At 41.7% G+C, this 11,785-nt stretch overlaps 1 protein-coding gene and 1 long non-coding RNA gene across 12 annotated transcripts in view; one reads left to right on the top strand and one right to left on the bottom strand.

The window, feature by feature from the left end:
• LOC118946059 lies at positions 1–7,543 on the bottom strand. Its single transcript, XR_005041224.1, has 2 exons — positions 7,285–7,543; positions 1–1,883 (listed from the first exon to the last, which is right to left on the bottom strand). It is a non-coding gene; the product is annotated as an uncharacterized LOC118946059 (long non-coding RNA).
• Positions 5,780–11,785, top strand: part of LOC110504775 (casein kinase I) — a 26,047-nt gene continuing 20,041 nt past the window's right edge. For 3 of the 11 annotated variants that reach the window (XR_005041222.1, XM_036970318.1, XM_036970316.1), the window contains exons 1-2: positions 5,784–6,541; positions 6,943–7,049. Coding sequence is in view for 5 of the 11 variants with exons in the window: in XM_036970318.1 (XP_036826213.1) it covers positions 6,419–6,541; positions 6,943–7,049 (230 nt within the window). In the remaining 6 variants the exon portion in view is untranslated. Of the gene's footprint in view, positions 6,542–6,942; positions 7,050–11,785 lie in introns of all 11 variants that reach the window. The other 8 variants (XR_005041219.1, XR_005041218.1, XR_005041221.1 and 5 more) reach the window with 6 other exon arrangements.

The raw sequence follows: 11,785 nt of genomic DNA, 5'->3' as shown, positions 1-11,785 counted from the left end.
GGTGATAACTGGATAACTTTAATTTACACCCTGGCCCAAAGGCACAGGCGAGGCAGCACAAAGCACAACCACGGTAACATGAATCGGATTAAACAAGACAAACAAACCTAGGTTTGAAACAAACCTAGCGCAAGCCAGCCTGTAGCGTAACACCCTACACAAAAAACAATTCCACACACACTGTCATGGTCAAAGCATATTGATACAACAGTAGCTAGGATGGGGAGAAGTCTGTCCATAATAAAGCACTGCTCTGCTTTCTTTTTTTCTTTTTTTTTTTACCCCTTTTTTCTCCCCAATTTCGTGGTATCCAATTGTTGTAGTAGTTAAGAAGCTATTATGGATTATAAAGGGAAACTCAGCCGGAGAGCTGTCCAGGAATGCGAGTCTACCAGACAAGCTAAATACCTTCTATGCTGCTACGAGGCTAGCAACACTGAACCATGCATGAGAGCACCAGCTGTTCCGAACGACTGTGTGATCACGCTCTCCGTAGCCGATGTGAGTAAGACCTGTAAACAGGTTAACATTCACAAGGCCACAAAGCCAAACTGATTACCAGGACGCGTACTCAAGAGCATGCACTGACCAACTGGCAAGTGTCTTCACTGACATTTTCATCCTCTCCTTGAACCAGTCTGTAGTACCTACATGTTTTAAGCAGACCACCATAATAATAATACCAGGAGTGTAAATACTTAATTAAATTAGATATTTGTCTACATAATTTTGAAAGAAAATCAAAAAATGTCCAAGAACATGTTTTCAGACATTTAAAAAAAAAAATCTAAATTAAGTAGAGAAATATCTCATTTAATTAAATATTTACACTCCTAAGTAAATACATGTGAGAATCACCTTTGGCAGCGATTACAGCTGTGAGTCTTTCTGGGTAAGTCTATAAGAGCTTTGCACACCAGGATTGTACAATATTTGCACATTATTATTTATTTTTTATTCTTCAAGCTTTGTCAAGTTGGTTGTTGATCACAGCCATTTCCAAGTATTGCTATAGATTTTCAAGCCAATTTATGTCAAAACTGTAACTTGGCCACTCAGGAACATTCAATGTTGTCTTGATATTGTAAGCCACTCCAGTGTAATTTTGGCCTTGTGTTTTAGGTTATTGTCCTGCTGAAAGGTGACTTTGTCCACCAGTGTCTGTTGAAAAGCAGACTCAAGCAGGTTTTCCTCTAGGATTTTGCCTGTACTTAGCTCTATTCCATTTCCTATCCTTGCCAATGACAAGCATACCCATAAGATGATGCAGCCACTACCATGCTTGAAAATATGAAGAGTGGTACTCAGTGATGTGTTGTCTTGGATTTTCCCCAAACATGATGCTTTTTATTCAGTTTTACTTGAATTCCTTTTTGCAAACAGAATGCATTTTTATGAATACTTTTATTATATACAGGCTTCCTTCTTTTCACTCTGTCATTTAGGTTAGTATTGTGGAGTAAATAAAATGTTGTTGATGCATCCTCAGTTTTCTCCTATTACAGCCATTAAACTCAAAAACTGTTTTAAAGTCACCATTGGCCTCATGGTGAAATCCCTGTGCGGTTTTCTTCCTCTCCGGCGACTGAGTTGGGAAGGACACCTGTATCTTTGTAGTGACTGGGTGTATTGCTACACCATCCAAAGTGTAACTAATAACTTCACCAATATGGCTGACGGCTCTGGAGGCTCCTGGCTGGCTGATGGCTCTGGCGGCTCCTGGCTGGGTGACGGCTCTGGCGGCTCATGGCTGGCTGGCGGCTCAGGACAGGAGGGAGACTCTGGCGGATCCGGACTGTGACCCGTCGTGGTAGCTTCCGGACTGCGACCCGTCATGGTAGACTCCGGACTGCGACCCGTAATAAAGACGGACACTAAACAAACTTACAAAACAACAAACCGAACGCGAAGCTATATAATACTAATGCAGACACAGGCAACTAGACATAGACAATAACCCACGAAATACCCAAAGAAGATGGCTGCCTAAATATGGTTCCCAATCAGAGACAACGATAAACACCTGCCTCTAATTGAGAACCAATCTAGGCAACCATAGACATATATGAACACCTAGATGATAAACAACCCTATAAACCTACAAAACCCCTAGACAGTACAAAAACACATACATCACCCATGTCACACCCTGACCTAACCAAAACAATAAAGAAAACAAAGAAAACTCAGGTCAGGGCGTGACAACATTACCTTAATTACCTCGTACCCCTGCACATCGACTCGGCACTGGTACCCCATGTATATAGCCAAGTTATTGTTACTCATTGTGTATTTATTCCTTGTGTTATTATTTCTCTATTTTTCTATTGTTTCTCTTTTTTTCTCTCTGCATGGTAGGGGAAGGCCCATAAGTAAGCATTTCACTGGTAGTCTACACCTGTTTTAACGAAGCATGTGACAAATTTGATTTGATTGATTTTACTTACTATCACATAACTATAATGACTTAGTATCGCATTATTATGACTTACTATCTCATAATAATGACTTATAATTTTATAATTATGACTTACAATATCATTATTATCACTATCTCATATGACTTATTATCTCATAATTATGACATGGTATTTAATTATTATGACTTACATATCTAATAATTATGACTTACTGGAAGGATATTGATCTCATCCCGTCAGTAGAGGATGCCTGGTTATTTTTTTTAAATGCCTTCCTCACCATCATAAATAAGCATGCCCCATTCTAGAAATTTAGAACCAGGAACAGATATAGCCCTTGGTTCTCTCCAGACCTGACTACCCTTAACCAACACAACATCCTATGGCGTTCTGCATTAGCATCGAACAGCCCCCGTGATATACAACTTTTCAGGGAAGCTAGAAACCAATATACACAGGCAGTTAGAAAAACCAAGGCTAGCTTTTTCAAGCAGAAATTTGCTTCCTGCAACACAAACTCAAAAAAGTTCTGGGACACTGTAAAGTCCATGGAGAATAAGAACACCTCCTCCCAGCTGCCCACTGCACTGAAGATAGGAAACACTGTCACCACCGATAAATCCACTATAATTGACAATTTCAATAAGCATTTTTCTATGGCTGGCCATGCTTTCCACCTGGCTACCCCTACCCCGGTCAACAGCACTGCACCCCCCACAGCAACTCGCCCAAGCCTTCCCCATTTCTCCTTCTCCCAAATCCAGTCAGCTGATGTTCTGAAAGAGCTGCAAAATCTAGACCCCTACAAATCAGCTAGACAATCTGGACCCTTTCTTTCTAAAATGATCTGCCGAAATTGTTGCCACCCCTATTACTAGCCTGTTCAACCTCTCTTTCGTGTCGTCTGAGATTCCCAAAGATTGGAAAGCAGCTGCGGTCATCCCCCTCTTCAAAGGGGGGGACACTCTTGACCCAAACTACTACAGACCTATATCAATCCTACCCTGCCATTCTATGGTCTTCGAAAGCCAAGTCAACAAACTTGGCTTTCGCTATGCAATCTGGTTTCAGAGCTGTTCATGGGTGCACCTCAGCCACGCTCAAGGTCCTAAACGATATCTTAACCGCCATCGATAAGAAACAATACTGTGCAGCCGTATTCCTTGACCTGGCCAAGGCTTTCGACTCTGTCAATCACCACATCCTCATCGGCAGACTCGACAGCCTTGGTTTCTCAAATGATTGCCTCGCCTGCTTCACCAACTACTTCTCTGATAGAGTTCAGTGTGTCAAATCGGAGGGTCTGTCGTCCGGGCCTCTGGCTGTCTCTATGGGGGAGCCACAGGGTTCAATTCTTGGACCGACTCTCTTCTCTGTATACATCAATGATGTCGCTCTTGCTGCTGGTGAGTCTCTGATCCACCTCTACGCAGACGACACCCTTCTGTATACTTCTGGCCCTTCTTTGGACACTGTGTTAACAACCCTCCAGACGAGCTTCAATGCCAAACCAACTCTCCTTCCGTGGCGTCCAATTGCTCTAAAATACATGTTGAACTAAATGCATGCTCTTCAACCGATCGCTGCCTGCACCTGCCTGCCTGTCCAACATCACTACTCTGGACGGCTCTGACTTATAATATGGATGTGGACAACTACAAATACCTAGGTGTCTGGTTAGACTGGTTTGACTCACATCAAACATATCCAATCCAAAGTTAAATCTAGAATTGGCTTCCTATTTCGCAACAAAGCATCCTTCACTCATGCTGCCAAACATACCCTTGTAAAACTGACCCTCCTACCAATCCTCGACTTCGGCGATGTCATTTACAAAATAGCGTCCAATACCCTACTCAATAAATTGGATGCAGTCTATCACAGAGCCATCAGATTTGTCACCGAAGCCCCATATACTACCCACCACTGCGACCTGTACACTCTCATTGGCTGGCACTCGCTTCATACTCGTCGCCAAACCCACTGGCTCCAGGTCATCTACAAGACCCTGCTAGGTAAAGTCCCCCCTTATCTCAGCTCGCTAGTTACCATAGCAGCTCCCACCTGTAGCACGAGCTCCAGCGGGTATATCTCTCTGGTCACCCCCAAAACCAATTCTTCCTTTGGCCGCCTCTCCTTCAAGTTCTCTGCTGCCAATGACTGGAACGAACTACAAAAATCTCTGAAACTGGAAACACTTATCTCCCTCACTAGCTTTAAGCACCAGCTGTCAGAGTAGCTCACAGATTACTGCACCTGTACATTGCCCATCTATAATTTAGCCCAAACAACTACCTCTTTCCCTAATGTATTAATTTATTTTGCACCTTTGCACCCCATTATTTCTATCTCTACTTTGCACAGTCTTCCACTGCAAATCAACCATTCCAGTGTTTTACTTGCTATATTGTATTTACTTTGCTACCATGGCCTTTTTTTTTGCCTTTACCTCCCTTATCTCACCTCACTTGCTCACATTGCATATAGACTTATTTTTCTACTGTATTATTGACTGTATGTTTGTTTTACTCCATGTGTAACTCTGTGTTGTTGTATGTGTCGAACTGCTTTGCTTTATCTTGGCCAGGTCGCAATTGTAAATAATAATAATTATGATTTACTGTTGCATAACTCCTAGTCAGATTGGCAGCTTCCATAAGTTCCACTTCTTTAAAGACCTTATGTTTTCTGGATGTGCTCTTGACTATAAATAATATTACCAACAGAAATGACTGTTCCTTGTTTAACTTTCTCAACGGCACCAGATTGCTATAATGTATGTGATTAGCTGATATGTAAAATACCTATCCAGGCGTTGTAAAATATGGTATGCGTCAGCAATGTCTGGGCAGGAGAATACAACCTAATTACGTGTTAAGAGGGAGGATAATGTCAAACAGGCTAGGATTTGTTTCACGAAAAAGATCTGTGAATCAGTGAGGCAATAGATGGCACCAGTGAACCGTTGTAACACTGGTGACACTTATTACAATGACGCTGTCAATATAGTAGCCTATGTAGAAATAACTGTCACCAAAATGAAACCGACATTTGTTAAAAATGGGTTCTCTAATGTCAAGTCCCAACGCATAGGCTTTGGCTATATGATCCATGGCATAACATTCGCTTAGATTTGAAATGTGTCCCGAACATTAAATGAAAAGGTAGAGCGCGGCTTTTGATCTGAAAACATCAGTGGAAAGTACTTGATATCTTGCACACTAATTACAATGCATACATTGAACGTTGTAATATGCTAAACTGTTTCTTTATTTTTCTCACGCGCACTTACTAGGCAAGGCTCTCTTTCGTAAGCGCAAATTCAAAACGTCACAAGGCGTCCTCTGCGCTCGCGCCCCCCAGTGTTCCTCGCGCCCGCCTGCGCCTTGTTCTGAAGCTAAGCTAGCTAGAATCACCTCGAGACGGATAGTGCATTTTTGTGGAGTAGTGACAAGAAAATGGTGGAGTGAGTGGGTTGCGCTTTGAAGGAAAGCAGCGACCCTAGGTTTCCGTAAAAAATAATACGAACAAAGGAGAACCACATAAAAGCTGTAACTTTCATCGAAAATTTGACAAACAAGAACAATATTGCCCCTCTTGCGGAGGTGGTACAAACAGATTATCGAACGGGGCTTCGCAGTACCACTGGTGTCATTTAGATAGCTCGACGCTAGCGGGCTAGCGACGAGGCACTGGGCGACGGACTAACACGGCACATTAGAAGTGTTTTCAGAATAATTGTTTGGCCTTTTTCGTGATATGTGTTGGGTTTATTTTGTGTGTTTTTTACTAGCTAGCTTGTGAATATCGCTTGAGAATAAACACAGTCTGTCCTAGTTCGCTAACATTACATTGTTTCAAGTACATAGCCCACGACCAACCAGGATTGTATGTTCACGATATGTTCTGATAACGAGCTGGCCGAGTAGGGGAACCGACGGAGCAATCCCAGAGAATACTATTTTAAACTGATTGGGGTTGCTCGTGATTTTGAGGATATGGCAAGCAGCAGCGGCTCAAAAGCCGAATTCATTGTTGGTGGAAAATACAAACTTGTCAGAAAAATTGGATCTGGATCATTTGGTGACATATACCTGGCGATCAACATCACAAATGGAGAGGTAATAAACATTTAACTAGTGCTTAACTAAGTGTTCGCTGTGTTAACCAACAGCCAAGCCGACTCGGAGATTGAACAGAAGATAGCTTAGTTAGCCTTCCTAACGTTAGCTGAAATATTTGCCAACGATGCTCAATGAATACCCAGCTAACATTCGCCTAGCTAGCTAACTGTCATCTAAGATACTTGTCGATATTGGCCACACTAAAACGTGTAACGGACTGCATAACGTTCGTTTCTTAGAAATAACACGTTTGTTGTACCTAGTTAGTAAATTACGATTGACTATGCATCTGTGACGTTAATAACTAAACGCTGCCTAGCTAACGTGGCTAGTCTAAAGTGTTACTAACTCGGTGGGACTACTACGTTAGCTAACTTACTGATCATTTTGTTTTACAGGAGGTAGCTGTAAAATTGGAATCTCAGAAAGCCAGACACCCACAGTTGTTATATGAAAGCAAACTGTACAAAATATTACAAGGAGGAGTTGGAATCCCACACATAAGGTAATATACGTTTTCATTATTTTGGACAATTTAATATCGGAGATGTATGTGGAGAAAAGTCATAGCTAATTGTACAATATTTGTACAGTTACGTTTATCATGCAAACATGTCTGGTTTACTTCCATGTGCCAGTTGTAGTTGGTAAGTTAAGCTAGTTAGCTGGCATTAGTTAGCTTTAATCGCCAAGGCTTCATGCTTTTCCTTGATCTTTGCTTATGTAAACGTTCCACTTACATTCCCTTTTAACGTTAATATTATTCGAATGACCAATCCTTCATGAGCCATGTATATTTTCACAAAATGTGTGTTCACTGCTCTAGTTTTAACGTGCAAAAAAAATCACCAGGCCACGAAAAAAAATCGGTGTGCTGGAAATGGCCGCTCCTCTTTTATTGTTTGTTCCAACATGTCTCCCTTCCCTGTTAGGAAATGGCGGCTCAGCACTAGCGAAAACAACTAGCTATCTGGGCCAATTGCTTTTGTCTCAAGGTGACTTCAACGCTGAAGTAGGACCATATCTCGCTCTCATTAAACACCTACAATTAGTTTATTTTAGATTTCATGGGTTTTAGGGCAATATGTAGAGTAGAAGAGAGTAGAAGAGTAGGGACATAAGGATACTAAAGCCATCAAAGATGATAGGATCAACTTTAATGTCCCCAGGATGAAAATTCTTGGACACAGTACTGCCGTTTACAAAATACACTGTACATTACACATTCAGCATAATACATGCATTAAACCTTACCCAACGTACACATTGTGCACTGTGCCACATACATAATACATATTGCACATTTCTCCTATATTCAGTAGAGTACTGAATGTAGGGAAATGTGGAATATGTATGTGGGTATTTTAAGATTGTGTGGAGGCGAAAGAAACGCACACCTGCTTTGGCGAGGTGCTTGCTGGCTTGGGTAGAACACTTGAAAAAGAAAAGGAGAGCCGCACACTAGGAGCTCAGATGCAATAATGCCCCTTCATCCTGGAACATGCTTCAAAATATATTAAAGTTGGGAGATTTAGTGCCCTTGTTGATCAGTCTAAAAACGGGCAACACGGTTTGTGATGGCTGCAGTTGTTTCTAATTTTCAATTGTATCTGCGACTTGTGGCCGTTATTTTACGAGTATATTCTGTAATTTTCTTTTATTTATGTACACGTTGCTATTTCCCTTTTGCTTTCTTGCCAGGTCGCCTCGTAAAATATGCTTTTAACCTCCAATGGGTTTTACTTGGTTAAATAAAGGTAAACATTTTTTAAAATAATTTAATTACCAACATTTCAACAGACAAGCCTGTCTTCATCAGGGTATAATAACAAACACTGCGGGTCACTAGTTTATATCGTTTCAAGGGAAACACAGGTGTCTGTAATCATGGCTGGGTGTGGCTTGATTTCATTGGGTAATATACAGATAAACACTACTGGTCAAAAGTTTTAGAACTTCATTCCAGGGTTTTTCCTTATTTTTAGCTATTTCCTACATTATAGAATAATAGTGAAGACATCACAACTATGAAATAACACAAATGGAATCATGTCGTAATAAAAAAAGTGTTAAATAAATCAATGTTATAGTTGAGATTCTTCAAATAGCCTCCCTTTGCCTTGATGACAGCTTTGCACACGCTTGGCATTCTCTCAACCAGCTTCATGGGATAGTCACCTGGAGTGCATTTCAATTAACAGGTGTGCCTTCTTAAATGTTAATTTGTGGAATATTTTAATGTTTGAGCCAAACTTTGCACAGTCTTGTGGAGATAAACATGTGGAGATAATCCGTTCACCCACAGTGCGTCTCACAAAGACACGGTGGTTGGAACCAAGAATCGCCGATTTGGACTCTAGACCAAAGGACAATTTTCCACCAGTCTAATGTCCATTTCTCGTGTTTCTTGGCCCAAGCAAGTCTCTTCTTATTGGTGTCCTTTAGTTGTGGTTTCTTTTGCAGCAATTTGACCATGAAGGCCTGATTCATAGTCTCTGAACAGTTGATGTTGAGATGTGTTTGTTACTTGAACTCTGTGAAGCATTTATTTGGGCTACAATTTCTGAGGCTGGTAACTCTAATGAACTCCGGGTCTTCCATTCCTGTGGCGGTCCTTATGAGAGCCAGTTTCATCATAGTGCTTGATGGTTTTTGTGACTGCACTTGAAGAAACTTTCAAAGTTCTTAATTTTCTGTATTGACTGACCATGTCTTAAAGTAATGATGGACTGTCGTTTCTCTTTGTTTATTTTTAGCTGTTCTTGCCATAATATGGACTTGGTCTTTTACCAAATAGGGCTATCTTCTGTACCCACTTCCTTGTCACCACACAACTGATTGACTCAAATGCATTAAGAAGGAAAGATATTCCACAAATTAACTTTTAACAAGGCACACCTGTTAATTGAAAGGCATTACAGGTGTCTTTCCCATGAAGCTGGTTGAGAGAATGCCAAGAGTGTGCAATCCCTCAAGGCAAATGGGTGGCTATTTGAAGAATCTCAAATATATTTGGATTTGTTTAACACTTTTTTGGGTACTACATGATTCCAAATGTGTTATTTCATAGTTTTGATGTCTTCATTATTATGCTACAATGTAGAAAATAGTAAAAATAAAGAAACCCTTGAATGAGTAGGTGTTCTAAAACTTTTGACCGGTAATGTAAATAGAACATATAAAAGCATGAATGGATAACATACCATATATGAGATTGTGAACATAGCTAGATTCTGGTTAAAATGTTGTACCTATTTGTTTCAGGTAGGGCTCTGTCAATGCTGTTTAGGCCTAATGGGTTCATGCCCAGATTTATGCTGGGATATTGCCGTGGTTGAGGGTCAGGGTAATTTTGAATGTTTTTACAAGAAAATGTATTAAACTAGCCAAGTCAGTTAAGAAAAAAATCTTATTTACAATGACGGCCAAACCCGGATGACGCTGGGCCAATTGTGCGCCGCCCTAAAAAACTTCCAATCACAGCCAGATGTGGTACAGCCTGGTTTCGAACCAGGGGCTGTAGTGATGCCTGTCACACTTAGATGCAGTGCTTCAGACCTCTGCGCCACTTGGGTGCCCTTGATCATTGGGCTCTGGTATTTAGAATGATTTAATAGAAAGGTAAGATAAGACTACTGGCCCCTCCATGACCCTTCTGGATAACTTTTTCCCCACCTTCTAACGAGGCCTATTTACGGTGCCTTTGAAAAGTTTTCAGACCCCTTTACTTTGTCCACATTTTGTTACATTACAGCCTTATTTTAAAATAGGTTAAATCAATAAATGTTCTCAGCAACCTACACACAATACCCCATAATGATAAAGGAAAAACAGTATTTTAGACATGTTTTCAAAAGTATTAAAAATAAACATACCTTTTATTTACACAAGTATTTAGACCCTTTGCTATGAGAGTCGACATTGAGCACAGGTGCATCCTGTTTCCATTGATCATCCTTGAGATGATCCTACAACTTGATTGGACTCCACCTGTGGTAAATTCAATTGATTGGACATGATTTGGGACGGCACACGCTTGTCTATTTAAGGTCCCAAAGTTGACAGTGCATGTCACAGCAAAACCCAAGCCATGAGGTTGAAGGAATTGTCAATAGAGCTCCTAGACAGGATTGTGTCGAGGCACATCTGGGGAAGGGTACCAAAAAATGCATTATTGAAGGTCCGCAAGAACACAGTGGCCTCCATCATTCTTAAATGGGAGAAGTTCGGAATCACCAAGACTCTTCCTATGGTGAAGCGTGGTGGCAGCAACATGCTATGGGGATTTTTTTCAGCGGCATGGGCTGGGAGTAGTCCTGATTGAGTCAAAGATGAACAGAGAAAAGTATAGGGAGATCTGTATTTTTAATTTAAAATAAAATTCTCCCCAATTTCGTGGTATCCAATTTCTGGTAGTTACTGTCTTCTCATCGCTACAACTCCCGCACGGACTCGGGAGAAGGGAAGGTTGAGAGCCATGCGTCCTCCGAAACACAACCCAACCAAGCCGCATTGCTTCTTAACACAGCATGCATCCAACCCGGAAGCCAGCCTGCACCAATGTGTCGGAGGAAACAACGTACACCTGGTCAGTGTGCATTGCGCCCGGCCCGCCACGGGAGTCGCTAGTGCGCGATGAGACAAGGATATCCCTGCCGGCCAAACACTCCCTAACCCGGACGATGCTAGGCCAATTGCGCACTGGGCCTCCCGGTCGTGGCCAGCTGCTACAGAGCCTGGGCTCTAACCCAGAGTCTCTGGTGGCACAGCTAGCACTGTGATGCAGTGCCTTAGACCACTGCGCCACCCGGGAGGCCCAGTATAGGGAGATCCTTGATGAAATCCTGCTCCAGAGCCCTCAGGACCTCCAACTTGGGGCGATGGGTCATCGTCCAGGAGGACAACGACCCTAAGCACAACGCAGGCTTTGGGACAAGTCTTGGAATGTTCTTGAGTGGCCTAATGTGCAGCAACGCTCTCCATCCAACCTGACAGAGCTTGAGAAGACCTGCAGAGAGGAATGGGAGTAACTCCCCAAATACAGGTGTGCCAAGCTTGTAGCGTCATACCCAAGAATACTTGAAGCTGTAATTGATTCAACAAAGTACTGAGTAAAAAGGGTCTGAATAGTTGTGATTTATGGTTTTTATTTTTAACAAATGTGCAAAAATTTCGAAACCTGTTTTTGCTTTGTCATTATAGAGTGTTGTGCGTAGCTCGAGGGGGAAAAAATATGAAATA

Source organism: Oncorhynchus mykiss, chromosome 31 (genome assembly GCF_013265735.2).
Source record: "Oncorhynchus mykiss isolate Arlee chromosome 31, USDA_OmykA_1.1, whole genome shotgun sequence".
NCBI lineage: Eukaryota > Metazoa > Chordata > Actinopteri > Salmoniformes > Salmonidae > Oncorhynchus > Oncorhynchus mykiss.
Note: the sequence above shows the minus strand (reverse complement) of the source record. Positions and strands in the feature narration are given on the sequence as shown.